The 23,256-nt window shown below is 41.6% G+C and overlaps 1 protein-coding gene across 1 annotated transcript in view; it reads left to right on the top strand.

Moving 5' to 3' along the window:
• The window catches only part of LOC108883009 (microtubule-associated protein 1B-like), a 74,580-nt gene extending 52,044 nt beyond the window's left edge, over positions 1–22,536 (top strand). Inside the window, 6 exon segments of the mRNA XM_018675845.2 lie at positions 2,329–2,411; positions 2,885–3,022; positions 3,999–11,138; positions 11,140–16,438; positions 17,141–17,373; positions 17,952–22,536. Of these exon segments, the coding sequence (XP_018531361.2) occupies positions 2,329–2,411; positions 2,885–3,022; positions 3,999–11,138; positions 11,140–16,438; positions 17,141–17,373; positions 17,952–18,107 (13,049 nt within the window). The 3' untranslated portion in view covers positions 18,108–22,536.
• Positions 22,537–23,256: the final 720 nt, after the last annotated feature.

Here is a 23,256-nt window from a genome sequence, read left to right as displayed (position 1 = left end):
GGAAAATATAAAGAAAAAGAGAGAAAAATTAACAATAAAGTTAAGTTACTAATGTCCACTGCAGAGACTTGACAGTGGTTGTAGTGTGTTCATATTTCTTCATTTTTAGTCATGTTAGAGGTACAGATCTAGGGATGGCAGATGGTGATCTTCACACTTATTTAGTGAAATATCTCAACATCTTCTGCAAACATTAGCACAAAAACTTTCATAGTTCCTTGATAATTTATTCTCATAATCTTGGTGATCTCTAGTCTTTACTTCTAATGCCATAACAAAGTTGACAATTAAGATAAGATAAACTTTATTTTGCTGATGGAAATTTGGGCTAAAGTGCTGGATACAGCTACATACAGATAAAACACACACAAACATATACACATGTACCTAAGAAAACAAACAGTATGGCAATAATTGTGTTTATAAATAAGTGCAGCCATTAATTGTTTTCTGTGAAAAGTTGTAATAACCTCCCTTTGACTTTCCATCTGGTACCATTAGTTGAAAATTAACATTTGACTTTCACTTAAGATAAAGATGCTCAGATCTAATTCATCCTCTGCTGTGTTTAGTGAAAATAGAAAAATGGTAACATGCAAACATCTGAACTAAAATAAGTGAACATGGTTAACAGTATACCTCACCACACTGTATACCTGCAAGCATAAGCATGTTTGCATGCTGATGTTAGCATTTAGCTCAAAGCACTGCTGTGTCTAAGCACAGCCCAGAGCAGTTAGCATGGCTGTAGACTGTTCTTGTTGTTAAAACTCTGGCAGCTGCATTGCAACAAGCTGTAGCTACCTCAGGGCTTTTTTTGGACAGACCTGAGAAAAGACTGTTTCAATAGTAACCTACACAAGATGAATAAACAGATCAGCTTTTTGTTTGCTCTTTGATTTATTCAATTTAATTCACTTGTTGTCACTGAAAATGTGAAATGCAGCTTTTGCACTAAGCTGGGTTCGTTTTTTCCCAAAAAATATGATCTGAATATATTTGGCCTCACTGAAAGAGAAGAAAAAACTCCTGACATTTCTTTATACGAAAATGTCACAGATGAATATTTGCAAGATAAGAGGAGAATGTGCTTGAATATAAAACGATTTGATTCAGCTCATGTTTTTTCATCAGCCTTATAATGTTAATGCAGTTTAGTTCAATGAAGAAGCACAATCATGAGCTGAATGCAGATATTATTGCTGTGATTATCATCTGTAATAGATACATACTGAGAGCTTCTTCCTCTGACTCTCAGATGGTCTAGACAAGCACCGTTCTGATTACCTTATTGATATAGCAGCTGAATCATATAAGCGATTATTTTTTTTCTTTAATGTATGAAATTACTTTCCTTATCAATTTCATTCAACCTCTTCTGCATCTTAACTGTTGATAGTTCTTCTGCCATCATAGTATCTGAGGCTGAGAACAATTCACATCTGAGGTCTTTCATGGAAAACACATGTTGAGAGGACAGATCCTAAAAAGATAGCATAGCGCTGCAAACTCAGGGGATGCACTGACGATCCCGGTGGATGGTGGAGTGACTGAGATCCCCCTATTATTAGACCTCTCTAATATTAGAGCCTGCATCTGTGCTGAAACAAAGGGGAATTAAAAGCTTAACATCACCTCTGAATGCAATGAAGTGATGATGCATAATTATGTTGAATATGCATCAGGATGTATGGAAATCTGCTTAACAGTCAAATGTTTTTTGTGATACTTCCTGTATTTTTGTGTGTGGATTTCTATGCCTTAGTGTTTTTACTCGCAGAATTGTTTTGTCTTTTAATTTTACTCTTGGGCAGTAATGTGAAAATCAGACTGCATTTCAGACTGTAACTCATTACAAGTGGCTTATGTTTCTGTCCATTGCCAGAAGTCAGGTAACAGAAAAGCATGAAATCAAGTTTAATAGCTAATACGAATGGTAAATATTGGTATCAATTTAGTGTGTGTTGGGCTTATGGCTTAAATTTTAAACTTCACCCAGTAGACATCAGTGACCTATTTCCTATTCCAACTTTTGTTCTTGCATTGATGCACAAAGTGGGTTGCCTGTCTCTATATAGTGATTGCCCCACATATGATGCAGAACGCAGTATAGTAAATCTCCCTGACTCAAAGAGGTTTTCCAGATCAGGTCTGGATGACATCCAGCAGGATGTCTTGAGGCCAGACGGCCTGAACTGAGCATTTGGCAAGAGTGCCGGTCAACTTGTTTACCTCGTCCAACCTTCAGGCCTCGATGAGGTTGGATCTTACACTTCAGTGCCTCCACATGGAAGAAGTTAACGTGATGTTTTTTATTTTCTCCTACAGGACAAAGAACCCTCCACCACAGCAGTGATGTCCTAGAGATTGTGGTGCTTGTCAACCCCTCTGAAGACACTGTTGTATCAGAGGTAACATTAAATAACCTTCAGTACATTTCCTGACTACATCTTTTGACTGACATATTTCCCTTTCAACTCCTTATAAAGATGGGCATTATTTGAAAATGATTAATACCATACCTAATAGTTTTGCTAATGATACCAACCAATACTTGATTTATGGTATCAATATCTGTGTGTAGTATTGCGATTGAGCCCTATTGCCTATTATATATTCATCACCAAAATCACCTCTTTTCCTATTCATGGGAAGTAAGAAAACTACCCATGTGTCTATTTTCAGTGTGATTTTTCTGTATTTTTATTAATTGCTAAATCTTGGTAACTTTGACACAGTTTAAAATGCCTCCTCTTTTGTGACGCAGGTATTTGTCTTTCCATCTTGGCAGTGTTATCTCTCCTTTAACTGTCCTCTGTCATCCTCTCTCTCTCTCCCTCTGTGTGTGTGTGTGTGTGTGTGTGTGTGTGTGTCTCTGTCCCAGATCCAGTCTCTTGTCACAGACTCAGCAGGACACAAGCTCCTGGTCTTGAGTGGCCAGAGCTCAGATCACGGTGGCCTTCTTCTTCAAACTGGGGTTTTCACCTACCAGACCTTTTCACGAGTCTTTACTGATCCTGGGGTGAGTCAAATTTGCTGTCCTCTTACACTTGATAACAATCTGATGAAGGTTTTACACTCTACATTCATATTGTAAATGCCTGTGTGTGGTTTACAACTGTTTAATAAGATAGGACAGGACATTGCTTTGATACATGCTTTTGATACATACAGGAATTTATTTGTCAGTCCATAGTTTGACGGAGGAGGACTGGACACAGACATGCTCTTTTCTTCATTACTCAGAGCCCAACATTTTGGCTTATGCTTTAAACAGGAGTAATGAGGAGAAAACCACTGAATATATTACACTTTCTCCATAAGAAGGCTGATAATCTGGATTTATTTCTTTATCGCCATATGGACTGGGTGAAGAGCTTGATTTAAGGTGTTTTCTTAAGTTAGGTTTCTTTATTTTTACCAGTACTTCTGTTATTTTTTGATTTGACCACAAGATGGTGCCATAATGAGAAAAGCAGAGAAGGATAACAATGCTCATGATTTGATATTGAATGATGTAATTATCATATTAGATGTTTTATATGATATTTAAGAATGTATATAAACTGGTTTTCTGCTTATTACTCCTGTTTGGCCTCTGATGAAAGTGTAAACCAAAATGTTGGGCTTTGATTCAGCAATATGTTGTTTGAATAAAGAAGAAGAGGACAAGCAACTCTGTGGGCAGTTCTCCTTCAAATCATCAAGAGGTCCAAGGCTACTAGAACCAGCACAAATCTGATGAGGCTGAGGCGCCTCTTCACTTCGCTTTTTAGTTCTTAAGTCAAATAGAAACAAGTTTGTCCAGAAATGCACATCTGCTTAAAAAAACTGCACAAGAATATTACACAGAGGACGACAGAAAAGAGAAGGGGAGTATTATGAATGTTTCAATTCTTTCATTTTATTGCAACAAATTATTTTATTGTTTGTTTTGTGTCTTTATTACACAAGTCATGCATCAGTGACTGATGTGTCTGGGTATGTCTGTCCTGCAGGTCAGTGAATTACTGGGCACAACAGCCCCCAAGCAGCAGGCTACACTTACTGTGTCCTGCCGCGGGGAGGTGGGCTGGAGCTCCCTGGGACAGCTGCAGATCCTCCGGGAGTTCCTGGAATACAAACTAAACCCTGAACCTGTTCTCCCCAAGATGGAGGGCGTCACAGAGTTCACAGAGTACATCTCTGAGACGGTTGACGTCCCTTCACCCTTTGACCTCCTGGAGCCACCGACCTCCGGAGGCTTCCTGAAACTGTCCAAGCCATGTTGCTACATCTTTCCTGGTGGACGAGGAGACTCTGCTCTCTTTGCAGTGAATGGCTTCAACATCTTAGTGGATGGAGGCTCTGAACGGAAATCCTGCTTCTGGAAGCTCGTCCGTCACTTGGACCGCATTGACTCAATTCTACTTACACACATCGGCGCTGACAATCTCCCAGGCATCAATGGGCTTCTTCAGAGGAAGATAGCAGAACAGGAGGAGGAGCAGTCCCAAGGCTCCACCAACTACAGTGACTGGATGAAGAACCTGATCTCTCCTGAGCTAGGCGTGGTCTTCTTCAATGTACCAGAGAAGCTCCGCATGCCAGAATCTAATCTCAAAGTGAAACGCAGCATCGAAGAAGCCTCACTAACTCTGCAGTACCTTAACAAACTAGGAATCAAACCAGAGCCTCTCTTTCGAGTGGTCAGCAACACTATTGAGCCCATTACTCTGTTCCACAAGATGGGAGTGGGCAGATTAGACATGTATATCCTCAACCCTGTCAAAGACAGTAAAGAGATGCAGTTTTTAATGCAGAAGTGGGCTGGCAACAGCAAGGCCAAAACTGGTATTGTGCTGCCCAATGGTAAAGAAGGAGAAATATCTGTGCCGTACCTGACATCAGTTACAGCCTTAGTCGTCTGGCTCCCTGCCAACCCTGCAGAAAAGATCGTCAGAGTGCTGTTCCCCGGGAATGCACCACAAAACAAGATCCTGGAGGGGCTAGAAAAATTAAAGCACCTTGACTTCTTGCGCTATCCTGTAGCCACACAAAAGGACATTGCCTCAGGAGCTCCTCCCTCTGTTATAAAACAGACCAAGTTAAAACAAAGAACAGATAGCAAAGAGAGTCTCAAATCCTCCCCGAAAACTACTGCAAAGGCGACAAAGAAAGAAACTGAAGGACAAGATGATGTGTCAGCTGCCACAGAGGCAAAGAGTGACTCTGTGAAGGAAAATATATTAGAGAAAAAAGAGGAGAAAAAGCCAACGAAGACTATAAAATCTAAAACTGATGTGCCAGAAAAGAAAAAACTCTTGAAAGAAAAATCCTTAAAAAAGCACTCTAAGGAAAGGGTCTCAAAAATGGATGAGAAAAAGGACAAGGAAAAGAAAGAAATCAAGAAAGTAAAGAAAGATGACTCTGCTAAAAAAGATGACAAGAAAGATGTTAAGTCCAAAGAGGACAAAAAGAAGGACACATCCAAACCTGAGCTGAGAAAAATTACAAAGCCTGACCTAAAACCACTTACACCAGAGGTCAGAAAGACATTACATAAAGCTAAAGTGTCAAGTAAAGCCAAAACTGGAAAAATCAAAGCAGCAAAGGCCGAACCTCCTGAACCCAAAGCAGAGGAGCCAAAACCTGAAATTATTCAGCCTGAACCCATAGAGAATGGAGCTGTTGAGGGTATGTCCGCTCCCTCCACACCTGAAGACCTAACCAAGGATTTTGAAGAACTGAAAAAAGCTGATGTTGTAGCTGTATCAGCAGAACCACCGGACAGTACTGAAGTTTCATCTGAGCCAACAGAACAAGAGAAGCAGGAAGTACAGGAAACTATATCTGAAATTCCAGCTGGCACAAAGTCTCCTGAAGAGGAGGTAACAGCCCCAGAAGTGAAAGCTGAAATTGAAGACAAAGAAAAGGAGGCAACACAGGAGAGAGAATTAGAAGAGGCTCAAAAGTTTGAGGATGAAGGAGCAGCAACACAGGATGAGGAAGAGGAAGAGGAGGAAGAAGTGGCCCCAGCTGTTGAAAAGAAAACAGAAGAGGAGGAGGAGGAAGATATGGGAATAGGTGAAGAGGAAGATGAATCAAAATGGAAGGAGGCAAAGGATGATGGGCTTGACAGAAAACATGAGATAGAACAAATGGAGAAATCAGAGCTCACAGCTAAAGTTGTGACACAAAAGGAGCTGCAAATGACTCCATCCAAGGAGGAGCAAGAGAAGGAAGAAGAGGAGGAGGAAGCAGTGGAGAAAGCCGAACTGGAGGAGGTGGAAGATTTAGATGTAATAGCAGATGAAGAAATCAAAGTAAAACCTGAAGATGTGGTTGAAGAACAAATGGTCACTGAAAGCAAAACAGATGAAATTATGACTGCAGCTAAATATGAGGAGGAAGAGGAGGAAGGCTACCTGTCACATGTTGGAGGGGCCACAGCTCCCATAACCTCAGTAGCTCAAGGGGCGGCTGCAGCTGAACCCGTCTCCTACATCCAAGACGAAACCATCCCTGGCTACTCTGAGACAGAACAGACCATCTCTGACGAGGAGATTCACGAGGAGGCAGAGGAGAGGATACCACACCTTCAATATGATGTCGGTGCCTATGACATCTCTGTTCCAGATCAGACCGAATCATTTGTCAACATCCACGGCATGAGGGAAATGCAAGCTGCGGCTATGACCGAGAAAGGGTTTATCCCAGCTGTGCAGGAGCAAGTATCTGTGTTCACTAACATCATCACTGCTCCTCTGGCAGAAGAGGAGCATGTGTCTTCTGCAACGTCCATCACAGAGTATGACAAAATGTCCTCCTTCCCTACTTCTATTGCTGAAGATCAATCTGTGGCATCTGTCGCAGCACCTCAGGCTGAGGAACCACCCAAAACCCCTGCTCCCCTGTCAACCCCACCTGACGTTACACAAGGCAAAGAGCAGCCACTCTCTGCAGGAACTCTTTCACCACCTTCTTTAGAAGACGACAAACAACCCAAATCTCCATCTGAGGATATACAGCTTCCTCTTTTAGAAGCAAAGACAGCAGCTAAAGCTCCTGATGCTCACGGTGCGGAGGAGGAAGAAGAAGAAGAAGAAGAGGAGGAAGACCAAACTCCTAATGTTGACATTTCACTTGAAAAACTCCAAGAGGGCTATGCTTCTTCCCAAATATTACAGGGTAAAGAGAAAGACATTGAAAAGCTCGCTGGCTCAGTGTCACCTGTTTCAAAGACAATACAAGACACCAAACCAGTCCACCTGCCAGTTGAAGAAGAAAATATAGATGCAGTTGCACCTAAAGATATTTCATCTGTTGTGCCTACCAGACCTTTTGGATCAGACTCAGTAACTTCAGAGAGTGAGGAGCGTTGCTTCAGTCCAGATGATATCACTGTGAAAATGGCCTCCCCTCCACAGTCTGGACCCTCAAGTGCAGCTCACTCACCAATTCGTCAGTCACCAGTGGAAGAGAAGATGAAGGTTTTCCCTGATTTGGAGTTGCAAAAGGAAGAGAAGATCCCCGATGTAGTCACTGCAACTGAAGACAAAACCAAAAAACTAGGGGATGAAGCAGAAAAGGAGACACAAAAAGACATTGACAAGCAGAAAACAGATCAGCATGAAGTAGAAGCTGAAAAATTTTCTGACAAAACATTTGAAAAGGACATAAAAGAGGTTCCAGTGACGAAGGAGCCAGAAAAAGACATTTCACCAGTGCCAAAAGATGAAAGCAAACAGGCAGAAACGACCCCTGTTGTTGCAGCATCTTTAACAGAAGTTCAATCACCCATGTTAGAGAGGGATTCCCTCATCTCATCTGCACAACGTGAGGAAGACATAGATGTCGGGCTCAAGGATAAAGAACCTAAAGTGCCTGTTCCAGGTAAATTTCCAGAGAGGGAGGGTCGTTTCTTAGATGATGATGATGATGATCACAAGAAAGATGATGACGATCATGATGATAAATCAGCAGTTAAGATTGTCAAAGCGGAACATGAGCAAGAAAAGGACGACATCTCTGATGTCAAACAAATCGAGGATGAGCAGAAACAGAAATCTGTCACTGAAGAAGATGTTTCTGCCATTAAGTCCATCATGGATGAGAAAGCAGAGAAAGAGGCAGTAAAGGATGATACCTCTGATATTAAACCTGTCAAAGAAGAGCAAATTGCAAAGGACACTGTCACTGTTGATAGAGCCATTAAAGATGAACAAAAAGAGCCTGAAAAAGACCATATTCCTGAGGCCAAACCTACTAAGGAAGCAGAGGTAGAAATTGTTGCTGCTCCTGAGGCCAAACAAATCAAAGATGAGCAGGAGCAGAAAGATACAAAACAAGATGAGGATGTTGACCTCAAAACCAAGGAGACAGAGGTTAAGAAGGATGATGTGTCTGATGGTAAGATTTTGAAAGAAGAGGAGAAAGAGAAAGAGCCAGAAAAAGTTGGCACGTTTGATATTATTCCTATAAAGACTGAAGAGAAAGAGATCGAAAAGGTCCATGCCACAGATATCAAGCCTGTTCAAGAGAAGATGGAGAAAGAGGCAAAGAAGGACGATAAGCCCATTATTGTGCCAACTAAAGATCAGGAGAAGAAAAAAGAGACAGAAACATCTGACATCAAAGTGATTGAAGATAAGAAAGAGGAGAAAGAGGTGGAAAAAATAGATGTAACTGCTGCCAAGCCCTCTACAGATGAGCAGAAGGAAAAAGAGAAAGAGATGGGTGATCTCACTGTTGCTAAACCCACCAAAGAAGAAGAAATTATTGGTAAGGATGATACATCTGCTGTTACCGTAAAAGAAGAAAAGGAACAAGAGGTCTGTAAAGATGCTATCTCAACCATCAGCCCCACCAAGGTGGAGGAAAAAGATGTTACAGTGAGTAAAGATGACATTTTTACTGCCAAGCCAACCACAGAGCAAGAAAAAGAGAAAGAGACAAGTAAAGATGATGTCTCAGTCACCAAACTTTCCATGGAGCAGGACAAAGATATAACACCAAGCAAGGATGATACTCAGACCTTCAAACCTACAACAGAAGAAGACAGGAGGGATGACATAAGTAAGGATGATACTGCTGCTATAAAACCTACCAAAGAAGAGGAGAAAGATAAACTCCCAAGTAAGGAAGAAACTTCTGCTGTTAAACCAACAGTTGGAGAAGAAAAGGGACAAGAGGAGAGTAAAGATGATACTGCTGGCGTCAGACTTACTAAGATGGAGGAAGAGCAGGTAATACCAACCAAGGTAGAAGAAAAAGAACCACTTAAGGATGCCGTCCAACCAGGTGTGGAGAGAGAAAAGGAGCAAGAGACAAGTAAAGATAAAGATGTCACTTCTGCTGTCATTTCTACTGTCAAAGCATCCGAGGATGAAACAAGCACAAAGATTGACATTCCTGTGGCTAAACCCACCATGCAAGACGAAAAAGAGGAAGATATCAGTAAAGATATTTGTGCTGTCAAATCAATAGAAGGAGAAAAGGAGAAAGCAGTGGATAAGGAGGAAGCCTTCACTGTCAAACCATCCAAGGAGGGAGAAATGACAATTCAGGATCGTAGTGCTGAACATATAAAGGAGGATACAGTGACAACTAAGGAAGAAATGTCTGATATCAAACCATCAAAGGAGGAAGAAAGCAAAGACACTGCTGGTGTTAAACCCCTCATAGACAAAGAGAAGACAGAATTGAAAGATGTTACAGCTGATGTAACAGTCATCAAGGAGGAGGCAAAGACAGAGCTGAAAGACGTTACACCTGATGTAACAGTCATCAAGGAGGAGGCAAAGACAGAGCTGAAAGACGTTACACCTGATGTAACAGTCATCAAGGAGGAGGCAAAGACAGAGCTGAAAGACGTTACAGCTGATGTAACAGTCATCAAGGAGGAGGCAAAGACAGAGCTGAAAGACGTTACAGCTGATGTAACAGTCATCAAGGAGGAGGCAAAGACAGAGCTGAAAGACGTTACAGCTGATGTAACAGTCATCAAGGAGGAGGCAAAGACAGAGCTGAAAGACGTTACACCTGATATAACAGTCATCAAGGAGGAGGCAAAGACAGAGCTGAAAGACGTTACACCTGATATAACAGTCATCAAGGAGGAGGCAAAGACAGAGCTGAAGGACGTTACAGCTGATGTAACAGTCATCAAGGAGGAGGCAAAGGAAACACCAAAAGAGGAAACTCATGATACAGAGTTTAAGGTTAAAGAAGAGGAAATGGAAAAAGAAAAGAGCGACATTTCTGATTTAGTGTGCTTTAAGGAGCAGAAGGAAAAGGACATTGTTGATACTTCTGTCAAAACCTCGAGGGATGACAAAGAGGTGGAAAAAACTGACATTTCTGACAAACAAATAATAAAAGAAGAGCCTAAAGAGCAGGAGAAGGATGACATCTCTGACCAAAAACCCATTTTGGAGGAACTCAAGTACAAAGAAACTGAAAAAGATGATACAAAAAAAGAGAAAGAAACAGATGCCACTGTTGAGCAATCCAAGGATGTTAAAGAGAAAGAGTCACCTAAAGTTGAAGCCATCAAGGAGGAAATGAAAGATGAAGTCAAACAGGACATTCGTGAAGCTGAATCCATCAAAGAGGGGACAGAAAAGGAGGTGTGCGCTCCAACATTAAGCGCCAAAGATGCGGATAAAGGGAAGCATGATTATCCTTTTGAGTCTGAACCCAAGAAGGATGATAAAAAAGAGCCAGCTCCTCCCATGGCTCCAACTGTGGAAGAGGAGAAGACTAAAGAGACTAAAAAGGATGATATTTGTGATGTTACTGATAAGCATATACATGAAGAAACTTCTGATAAGCTTCCTGAAGCTCAGACAGAAAAGGACACTTTTGGTGTATCAGTAGAAATGCAGAAAGACTCTTCTGTAACAGAATCAAGTGAAGACCTGAAACCAGCAAAAGATGACATTTCTGTGTCTCCCCTCCACATCCAGGAAGAGAAGAAGGAACAAGATAAAGAAGAAAAGGTCATTATTAGTCAAGAAGAGAAGACAGAGAAAGAAAAAGATGATGCACATGTTGCTGAACTGAGCAAAGAACAGAAAATGGAAAAAGAACAAGAAAAAGAATACAGCTATGAGTTTGAGGACATCAAAGATGAAAAGACCAAACCAACAGAGGAATGAGAAAATAATTAAAGAAAAGGATGCTGCTGACACAAAGATGGATGACATCACTGAGAAAGAGAAGTATGACTCCTCTGATACAGACCACACCAAAGAGGAGAAATGGGAGAGAGAGGAATTACAGGAGAAAGACCAGGACAAAACCATTAAACAACCTGCACAGACAATAACAGGAGAAGCAGTGGCGTCCAAGTCAGATTTCAAGCCTGCGTTTGTGGTTCATTCCTCTGATGAAGACAGAGAAGATGAGGAGGAGGAGGAGGACATCTGTATGGGAGGAGCAGGCTCCAGACCTTTGTCAGTAGAGCCGAGAAAATCAGATCATGACATCTCCTCTGCAGGCCTGCCCTTAACCGAAACTGCACCGAAAAGTGACCAAACTAAACCGCCAACATCAGAACAGACCACAGTGATCATTCCTACGCTTACAATGCAGGAGCCCTCTATTGACGAAGACATTAAGGAGTCTGGCAAAGAAGAATCCAGACTTTCACCTATGGCAGACAAAGATGATGTCAAAACAGAAACCACAACTGCACCTCTCGCCAAGCCAGAGCCCTCCTTTGACATTGTCACATCAAAGGAGGAGATGTCCTCTACTCCAAAGCAAGAGCCAGCTTCTGACATCCCAGCTGCTAAAACAGAACCAGTGTCAGACTCAACTGAGAAAAAGCCTGCATTGTCAACAGTATCAAGCACAGACAGTCAACCCAGGAGCTGCACACTTTCAAGCACTGAGAGTCAGTCGAGTGTGGAGGAAACACCACAACAAGAGAAACAGATACCGTCCCAGACAAGCCCAGGAGTTACTGACACAGAAAAAACTAAGCCAGATGAGAAACCAAGGAAGGAAGCAGAAAGGGAGATGGAGGGAGAACGAGAGGTGGCTTCTCCAGGATTTTCACGACCTTGTTCATATTTTACGCTGGATAGAGATTCTGAGGAGGCTGGACACCCTGATGCTGCAAAATCAGAGCCTGCAAAAATTCAGAGTGGTGACAAAGTAACCTCAGAGAAGGAGGCTGTCAGTGGAAGCCTGAAAGATGAAAAGGAAACCTTTGGTGCATCCAAGTATGATCCATATGAAAAGCCCATCTCAAAAGATCAAGACTTAGACTCTAGAGAAGAGCCTGAGGTTTCTCTAGGTTTTGATCACACCTCTGACATCGGTATTGATGATAACAGAAGAACAAGCCAGACAGAGGCTGGAGGAGCCATGTTCCTCCTTGACGACCAATACAAAGAAGAGCCGTTGTCGTTCAGCAGAGTCGACTACAGCCCAGTGTCCCTCACAGAGAGCGAAAGAAGCAGCCACCATAGTCGAAGTGCCTCTCCTAAATATGAAGACAGGGAGAAAGGCCAAGAGGAAGAGAGTGAAAGAGAGGAAAGACCAGATACACCTTATGTTGAGAAGAGCTTTTCATCCATAGACATGCAAGACAACAAAATGTCCCAAGCTGCTGAGTCTTATTCTTTCACTCCTAAAGAAGACAAACCTGAGAAATCGGAGAAAGAGAAAGATGATATGAAGGAAGGTGCTGCAGCAGCTCTGCAACCTGGGGCAACAGGAGAAAGTGATAAAGTTTCTACCAGCGCTGCCATTCAATCAGCAGGCGTTTCATTAAGACAAGAAACGCCCTCTCCCTCATGGAGCCAAACAGATCTTGGTGCCCAGGCCTCAGCTACTCCTGTAGCTTTTGGAGACTTCACAGAGAAGAAAACATCTGAAAAAGAGAAGGAAAAATCTGCTGAGTCACTGAAAGAAAAAACAGAGTCCTCTGAAAGAGAGGGCTCTCCATCTGGTCGGCACTCACCTGCAGAAAAAGACATTTTACCTCAACAAGCATCACCTTTAGAGAGAGACGAAACATCAACTGACTCAAGGACAGCTCCTGCAACCACATTTTTAGGACACGAGATAGACGATAATGTTCTTGCCTCTGATAACAGTCAAATTAGTAGCTCTGCCACATGTAAATCCATGTTAGACTTTCCTGAAGGAAAGGAGAGCCTGATAGATAAAAGGTTACTTGTAGAGGGAGAAGATTTCAATGTTGATGATGATGAAGAGGAAGATGAGGACGAGGAGGAAGAGGAAGAGGAGGAGTTAAGTGATGTAGATATGGAAAAGGGTGCAAGAGAGCAGTCTGAAAAAGAAATGTGCAGACGTAGTCCTGATGATAGCGCTAAGTTGGCGGAGGTAGAGGACTCAAATAAGAAATCACAGTTGCCTGAATCAGGCTTCCTTAAAGAGGAAACAGTTTGTAAACCATCACCTGATGATGCCTCAGCTTCTAAACTCACAGAGACAGACAAACAGGATATAAGTAAAAAACCACCATCTCCTGATGAGAAACCGCTTAAAGCAGAGGATACAACTGGTGATACAGCTACACCCAAACCTGCTGAAACAAAGAGTGAAGATGTAGGCAAAACAACTCCATCTCTAGGCCTGAGCGCTCACAAAGCAGAGGAAATATGTGTTTCTACACCAGAAGCCCAAAAACTTCCTGAAACAAAGAAAGCAGAGGATACAGACAAAAAGCATTTGTCCCCCGAAGCAACCACAAAGAGAAGGCTGTCATCAGCAGAAGATATAACCTCCTCTGAAGTAGCAGAGTCAAAAAAAGGAGATGAAGACAAAGGGTCTCTATCTCCAAGCTTTTTGACAAAGGAAACTTGTCAACCAATATCCACGAGCAGCTTGATAAGCAGCGCTTTACCAACTGATCATTCAGAGGCCAAGCCTACGTCTAGTCCCTCCCCTCCGCTAACAGGCAGCTATGCTGATATCGGACAGAGCAGATCTGGAGATTATTCTGAGCATTTTTCCAGTGAGGAAAGTAAAGTAGAATTTAGGGAGGATAAGAAAGATACCTCTGAAGGATCCAAGCTAAGTGATGACAAATATTACAGCCAAAGAGGCATCCAAGAAGAAAGTTCAGATGAGAGGCAGACCCCAGATATCCCCACAAAACATGAGGAAACTACCTCATCAGCTTGCACGTATACCACCTTAACGTACTCTACTTCAACATACTCTTCTACATCGTATAGTTACTCATCCTCAGCCTCAACTTCTGCCTCTTTGAGCCAACAGTTTGGAGACAAAGCTGAAACTTTCACAACAATATCAAGCTCTGAAGTACCTCTAGTCAAAGAGGAGTCATCGTTCACAAAAGCATCTACAAGCTCCTGCTTTGGAGGATTTCAGAGAGATGAGTACATGGAAGTGACATCAAAACCTGCAACAAAAATGTCTTTACTCAGTCAATTTGAGGAGACCAAACCATCATCTCCAGTCTTATCTACCACTGCCAAACAGACTGAAGATCCAGTTAGTTCTGCAAAGCCTGAAGCAGACACAAAGTCAAGCACTGATAGTTTTTATATGCTAGAAACAAAGATTATAACATCCACCGCAGCACCATCTCTACAACCTACTGACCCAGTAAAGGTGTCAGAGAGCTTATCCACATCAGAGGCTCATTTTGATGTCTCTCCTCTCCAAAGGGCTGACTCCTCTGACAGGGGGTCCCAAGGGTCAGCAGAAGACGAGGAGCCTCATACACTTGAAATGGAGGACAGCACCCTACCATGTCGTATTGAATGTCAAAAAATCAAAGTGGCTGAGCAAAAAGAGACAATTTCATCAATAACTGGGTCACATGTGGTAGAAAGTACCACACACGCTGTAGAGACGAAGACTGTCACCATCACCTCTACTACTGTTGTGTCTAAACCTGACGTGGTGTCGCAAACAACTCAACAGACATCCTCAGTTACTCCACTGAGTGACAGTGGAGCTACCAAAACCTCATGTGCCATAACAGATGTGTCCAAAACAGGAGAGGATAAAGAGAAGAAGGAGAAAACATCAGAGGCAAAAGAAGAAAAGACAAGTGGAGCTGCTGCGCCTTTGAAGGAAGATGCGAAGGTGGCAGAGAAAGAAACAAGTGAAAAAGATGAAAAGACAGAGGCTGCTAAAAAAGATGCTGAAGTCAAGCTGAAAACAGAGGAAAAGAAACTTGAAGAAAAGATGTGTAAAGACAGCACAGAGGAGAAGAAAGCTACAACTGATCCAAAGATGTGTGAAAAAACAGAAGTTGGGAAGGGAAGTGAGCTGGAAAGAGTAGAAGAGAAAAGCCTGTTGGATAAGCCACCAGAGAGATTAGAAGTTAGAAGAAAGAGCAGTATATCTGACTGGGAGCTGCTACAGAGGCCTGACGACTGCCCAAGTGTCCCTCCTCCAGGTTATGGTGATGATGATGAGGAAGAGGAGGCAATGGAAGCGATGGAATGGATGAGCAGTGTCCACAGTACCTCTATGTCCTCCTCAAAGGATACCTATCACACAGACACATCTGGGAAAGGAGACGTAAAGACCGATCGTCCCTCTGACTTGAACACTGGTGCCACCTCCTCCTCTGCCTCCCCTCCAGGCTACTCCTCCTGCGAATATAAACATCGCAAAGGAGAACTGTCTCCATCGTTCATCAACCCCAGTCCTCATCAGCTCTCCAGCGACGAGGGCGAGGAGGACGGCCGCAGTGACCACTTCCAGGATGGGGACGAGGACGATCAGGAGCAGCACTCTGTGAAAAGGAGGTCGCACAAGCAGAGGCACCACCACGCTCAGAGTTACCATGGAGATGCTGGGTCACACCAGCTGCCCGGGGCCATGTCATCCGGTTTGGCTGTGACATTAGCCGGAGAGGAAACACCTCCGACATCAGCAAGTGAATCATTGCCATCGCAGTCGGATTCTGACGTTCCTCCAGAAACCGAAGAGTGTCCGTCCATAACTGCTGAAGGAAATCTGGACTCAGACGAAGACGCTGAACATCTGCCGGTGGACAAACTGTCTGCATCTGGAGGGGGCCACCATCCTCCATCACCAAGATCAGCTCAGAGGACTCACGACCCCCCCCCAACCCCAATGAAGGACCCTTATCCTCATCCTCCCCACCCAGACGTGTGCATGGTAGATCCAGAGGCTCTTCTCAATGACCACAGCAGCACAGAGAAACTTCTCAAAAAAGAGCACAAAACCACCAAGGGCCTCAGAAAGGGCAAACCCAAGTCTGCCTCCCCTGCTCGTAAGGGGGAGGTCAGGAAAAGGTCCTCTACTCCAGTGAAGCAGTCTAAAGACTCCGCCTCACCACGATCAGCCTCCCTCAGGAGGAAGGACACAGAGAGAAGCTCCAGGCTGATCAAGATGTCTGAGACTCAAGGCTCCAGGACTGAGATCCTCAATCCAGGAAAAGGCTTGGTCAATGGAGTCAAGAGCAGTTCAGGTGGGTAACATCCTGCAAACACAACACGGTCTGATTCAAAGTGCCTTCTCACCAGATTAAATCAGACAAAATACATTTAATTTTAAACAGATTTGATTATTGATCATTAACTGATTAAAATCTCTGCACACTAAGTGCTGCACACAACACAGTGAAAGTAAAGTTGAGTGCACTTGTGCTGCTTTTATTCTGATATTTAGCAGTTTTTTGTGTTTATTAATTTTCATAACCAGAATTACAAACATTTCTCTAACAAAGAAAAAAAAAACTAATCCAGATCAGGCATGATGGGAAATATCTGAAATGCCAATAAAATACTTAACATTGGATCATTTCAATTAAAAAATATAAGTCAGAAGTAGATATTAAAATCAATAGATCCAGTAGAATTTCAGGCCATTAGCCATTGACAAAATTAAAAAGCTCATTGAATGACTGTGTTGAGTAAAAATTGTACTGTCAGGATGTGCAATGATAAACTGCATATTTAACAGCATAAGAAGTATAACTTGAAGAACAAGCAGGAGCACATTAGAATGATGGATTTCCATCTCAGACATAATTCTATAAAGGTGCAATGAAACATTATGGTCATTTTTTCTAGAATAATTGATCTAGTTAAATAAATTAGTGAATAGAATGTAATTTGTTCAGTTGAGGAGAAACACTCTAATGCCATTTTATATCCTTGTTCACATCCAGGTAACAACTCACAGAAAACAAGTTCAGCCGTTCCACCTGGACCACCTGTCTATGTCGACCTGGCCTATGTGCCCAACCACTGCAGTGCCAAGAACGTGGACCAGGAATTCTTCAAGAGAGTGCGGGCTGCGTACTACGTGGTGAGTGGGAACGACCCGGGCAGTGGAGAGCCCAGCCGTGGAGTCCTGGACGCCCTGCTGGAGGGCAAAGCTCAGTGGGGCTCCAATTTACAGGTATTTATTTACCCTCTGTCTCCATCTGTCCACCTGTGCCTTCATTTCTCATATTCTCTGCATAAAAGTGTGCTCAATTCTCTACAAGTAATTAATGTTCACAGTATGGGCACTGTTTATCTGAGAACACAAGACAAAAGTAAATAAAGCTTAAGTAAGCACATCATGTCCAGACTATGTGTTTCATGTTTCAACAACAAATCCTGCTCTCTGTGCTTCAGTGCTTGAATCAGCGTAGAGATTTGACCAATAACATTACCTGAGGGCCACTATCTATCACAGATACCTCTGCACTGACTTAAGTTCCCTACAGTTGTCTGCACAATCCTAAAATCTCTAACCCAATGGGACACCGCTGAGTTGAGATAGAACTGTTGCAACAGGAAAATGCTGCCAAAAAATCTGCAGGAATGTGATACTATCAAGTCAGCCCATGGCCAGAAAGAAAGAGGCAGAAAGGTAGTTGTGTGCACAGCCCAGACTCTATCTAGGCAAGATGCACAATAACAACATGACAGTCCAAAAGCAGTCCAAAATTGCAAATGTTTCAGCCAGATCTTGATTTGTGTCCCTGTCAGGTGACTCTGATCCCGACCCACGACACAGAGGTGACCCGGGACTGGTACCAACAAACCCACGAGAGGCAGCAGGACCTGAACATCATGGTTCTGGCCTCCAGCAGCACCGTAGTCATGCAGGATGAGTCGTTCCCTGCCTGCAAGATCGAGTTCTGAGCTTCACGAGCCTCGCTGTGCTCCCCACACCCCTTCCCCATCCTCCACCGCCCTCCCTGTCATCTGTTCACAGTGAAGATAGTGCGAGAGCAAACAGCACTCTCTGCTTCTTCAAAGTTTCTCGCTCTCTCATGGTACCAGTCTCAAACACATTTGCTGCAGCCCTCGATACACTAGATTCTGTTAGCTGAAATCAAAGTCAAACCTCTGGGTTTATGCTTTCTGTGACAGTGGGGTTATCACGCCAGTAAAATCGTACTTATATGTTTGTTTTCTTCTGTGAGTTAAATGTCTGCCCTAACACACTTCTTACACTAGCACTAACAATTGTAGTACAAGTTCAAATCATTTCCAACAACATAATCATACTTGACAGCTTTCTTTGCCTCATATCGTACAGACAAGTGGACATCATAATCCCACAAATGCATAATACCACAGGTAAATTACAGATTAGTAAAATGTAGCTCTTACACTTGTGGCTCAAAATTAACTCAGAAATTAAATACTCCCAAGTGGCAAATATCTCACCCAGAAGGCCAAAATAAGTGCCAAAACAACGATTCTTATTAATTAACTTCTCCAAAATATCCCCTAAATTATCTCCAGCAATCAATCATTTCTTAAGATTGTATGCACAGTGTTTTTATAGAGTAGATTTTTTTTGGTTTGTTTCTTAATTTGAAGCCTTTTACATCAATGTGCAGAACAAAACCCATCCTTTTCGATTCTGTTCACACCACACTAGTGTTTGGATTAACTCAACAATGACATAAATTGATGTTATATTTAAAGAAAAAAAAGAAAGAAAGAAATGTTCCTTCTTGTCATTTGTGGTGAAGTTTTAGGAGGTGCCTAAAGTTGCCACTCTTTGAAATCTTTCTTCTCGGCTTTCACAGCTTAGCTGGTGCATGATGCTTGCATTTTAGCTCGGACTCTTTCAGAGAGAACTGCATAGGGTTAATCCTTAATTTAGCCAGCCTTCAAGTGTGGAATGCAGTATAGTGTAGATAGGTTACTACACTGTTTGGCTGTCTATGCTCAAGTGAATTCATTAGGCGCCAGGCAAAGGGACGATGTTTCTACACTAATCATATCTCTGCTGGATGTAATGGTTCTTCTTTAAGTCTTTATCATGGTCTTTGTTGGTTGTATGTACTCCAGTATACATATAGGGTAAATGTTTCTATATCAATACAGAGGTTATGTTACATAAATGATATATTTTGTGATGATGCAGCAAATTATGATCCTGAGGTGAATGCAGCGTTTTTGATCATGCATTTTGAGAGGGTTTGATTAATATTTCCATCATTTCCTCCTGTTCAGATACATTTTACCGTCTCTGTCGATATCACAAAGCGATGGGAAAAATAACGAGCAGTGACCTGTGACAAATGTAGCAAAGAAAGCTTGTCTGTTCATCCCTTCAGGGGGAACAATTTGCCAGTAGGAACTGCAATATTTATATGTAGTATTGGGGTTATTTTTCAGGAGAAAAAAAATATGTGAAGTGCGTTACAGGAGGCTTCTTTCATGTGCCTTTAGCTTGTGGTTTTGGAGAGAGCGGGATATTTTAAGGACATTTTGAAGCAGAGCCAGAAACCAGGTTAAATCAGGTACACGACTTTGAAACAGAGGACCAATCAGTTCATACAGTACACACACAAACTGTATCCACTCCCAGGATAGTACACTAACATTGTTCAAACTTTGGAAATAACTTTGGAGCTCTAAAATCCAATTAAGCATTAATTCCTCAACCTGAAAACTTTCAAACCAATATGAATGTCTTCGAGCAAGGTATTGCACCAAATAGGAATGCACTTTTAGAAGTCGGGCGTTTGTTTGTAGTTGAAGCACAGAGAGTTAGAGTAGCAGCAGAAAATAACTTCTCACTGTAAAATAAAATGATGTACAAGATGTCCCTCCGAACTGAGCGTGCTGCCAGTGAGGGACGACATCTTAATATGAAGCGAATATTAATCCCAGAGTAATATTTATAGAATGAGCATGAATGTGATGATTATGATTGTACTAGACGCAGTTACAAAATAGGAATGTTTTAGAAGTAGTTTTGTGTGTGTGTATACGATACACACTGAAGAGCTGTTTTTCTAACGCAGCATGGTTTGTTTCTGTAGGTTATGTGGTGATTGAGGTTTTTCTGTGGGTTCAAAGTAAAAGGTCTTTCTGCTTGTTCACAGCCGGACACGCATTGTATGCTCACATTAAATTTACATGAGGCCAAGTTTTAGTTCTTGAGAGTAACAGATTTACATTTGCATTTAATTCTGGTTTAATTTTCTCTACATTTCTGCAGAGAACACAAATCTAATTTTTTTTTTTTTTTGTTTACATTTCATTTTTGTCAAAATAAGAAATAGATTTATGCCAAGATTGCTCATCTTAGCTCATGCTTTTTGTTTATGCTTTGTTCTCTTACTTTTTTTTTTTTCCTTTTTTTTTTTTTGAAGACAGAATTGAAGCTAAGGGACGGGCCAGGCTGGGTGAAGCAGGGCAGGCTTGGATTTCCAGAAAGGACTTTGTTTGAGCTATCGATGACAGGCTGATTGTCAGAATGTTGCCAACTAAAAGCAGGGAGGATCCTCTGCTTACACCTAGTTCTTTACCTCAGTCTGACTGAAAATATAGAAGGAACTTTAGAACATCCTTTAGAAGGCTAGAGTAACTTGTCAGCTTGTGCTAGCCTTGGATCAGTGCCATTTTCTTTCCCTGTAAAACTCACAGCACTAGCACTACTTTATACCTCATCTTCCAAAGCCTCCGTGCTCTTTGCTCTGCCTGGCCTCCATTTACTTTCAAAGCAAAGATAGCTGATTTACAAGGTTGCCACTGAATGTTTTTCCTTTTTTTTCTTTAGCATAATACCTGTCTGTCATGCACTGTGTAAGCCTTGATATGCACCTCATTTCTTGTGATGTTTCAGAGGCAAACATTGCTTTTTTTATCCCACTGAGGAGAATCTAAGTTTGATGCAGTTTGTATATTAAATAGCTGGGTACGCACAAGTACACACACACACCCTACTCTGGAGGGAGCTGAATAACTGAAGGGCACATTGGGACAATTAAAGTTCAAAATGACTCCCTGTTTCAGTTCACACCTGGATGTTTTTGAAATGATCAAACAAAAAGTCCTGTTCACCCTTTCCTCAATGCTGTATGGAAATGTGTCCGAAACAGGAAGAAGCTTTTATTGTATGGATCAGATTTTATGGATGGTCTGATGTGTTGTACTGTCTTTGAATAATGTTTTTAAGTTGGCAGATTCCAAATACCCGGCCTTGAGATATTCAAGGCATTAGCAGAACGCTGTGAATCACTCAATACTGAACTGTATGACTATACAGAAGCTGAATGCACTATAGAGGAGATCTATTTTTCTGAATGTAGAGTTGGTACTACCATATGAATGCTGCTGGATCAAAACAATAGACAAAGAAAAAAATAAAAACAAACAAAAAAAAAAAATAAAACATTCACACCAACTTAGACAAATAAATTTTAAGGGAGCACAGAACGTGGGCAGATCTGTTTTCTGTTTTGGCAAACTGTCATTTCAGATATAGTTCTGTTCCAAAGTAAGAGAAAAGTTTGGTTTTTGAACTGAGATCCCACAACAAACATATTAAAAGTAACACAGAAATAGTAATAACTGCAGCTGCAACTTTTTCCTTTTCCTGAATATGACTTGAAACACATGCAGACTCAAAAACCATCAATAAAATTAAACAAATGCTACATGTACAATGTACTGTACACAGAAGTGTACAAAACCTGAAAAATCTGAAAGATATGACAAACTATCCGTCTTGTGATACCTGTTCATTTTAGCTGATTTTAGTGACAGTATGGTCAAAACTGCTAACTATTCCTTGAACCAAGAAAAACACACTAAACGCTGACAAGAAACAGAAAGAAAAAAGTGCATCTTTCAGTTCAATTTCATCGCCATATCTGTATTAAAACAAAGATATCATTTGATCATAATATGGTGTCATCTGTCCATCTACTCTTTCTGCATGTGATTTATTTAGTTATAATACTGAATGTAATTGTTTAACATGGAAATAATAAAAAATACAATGCTATTTTAAAGAGGTATATTTGAAAAAAGCTAATTGTCTTAACTGGTACTGAAATGACCTACAGTAATATAATACTGGGCTGTGCTTTTATTGTTTGCCCTATTAACATGTTGTTAAGAAGACGCTGTATTGGTAGTTCTGTTTGATTCTCTCTCTCTTTTTTTGCATTGTATTAATCTTAGTTATGTTTTTCTTCCTCAGCGCAATATTCAATATCTCTGTCTCTTTAAATCTAACTGGTTAAACTAGAACTACTGCAGATTCATTGTAAAAGGGAAACAGCCTGGTGATCATCAATTAAAGTACATTTAAATCTAACTGTGTTGTGGGTGTTGTTTTTATCTCTTTTGACAGATCATTATATATCTTTTATCTATATATCAATGTTGGGGACTAACTAATTACATCCAATTTTTTTTTAATGGTAACAGTATTACAGTAATTATATAAATGATGAAATGGAAACATATTTGTTATATATAACTCAAAAAAGCTAAGAGCCCAGAGGGACCTGAGAGGTCAGGAGGTGTCTCTGTATGAAGTGACTGTTAATATTCTCAGATCTCAGTGAACCACACACTAAAAGATAATCCCCCCCTCCCCATTCATAGTCAGAAAGCCCCGATTACAATAATAATTACACTTATGGTTCTAAAGATGACGTTGCCAGATTTTCCTGTGATGTGAGGTGCGTTAAGAGTGATTTTATCCTCCCCGATCTGCTCGGAAGACGATCGGGGCTGCCCCAATAAATATTAAAAATATTCAGTATTTATGATCAAAAATCCAGTTGTGTGGGGGTGAACACCAAGGACAGCCGAACATGCACTCTCTGGATTGTAACCATAGTATAATCTGGAAACAAGCTGACTGAAGACTGTCAGTCATGGGTGTGCTATTATATTAGTGCTGTATCTTATGGTACATCCAAGATCCAGACCTTACCGGTATCCTACCTCCCCCGTCGACGTATTGTAAGAGCGATCGGAGGCGGTTGCTAAGCGGAACAGGTTCAGTTGGCCAATTGGTGTTTTTTCC

Source organism: Lates calcarifer, linkage group LG10 (genome assembly GCF_001640805.2).
Source record: "Lates calcarifer isolate ASB-BC8 linkage group LG10, TLL_Latcal_v3, whole genome shotgun sequence".
NCBI classification, from domain to species: Eukaryota; Metazoa; Chordata; class Actinopteri; family Centropomidae; genus Lates; species Lates calcarifer.
The sequence above is the reverse complement of the archived record's forward strand: the minus strand, read 5'-3'. Positions and strand labels throughout refer to the sequence as shown.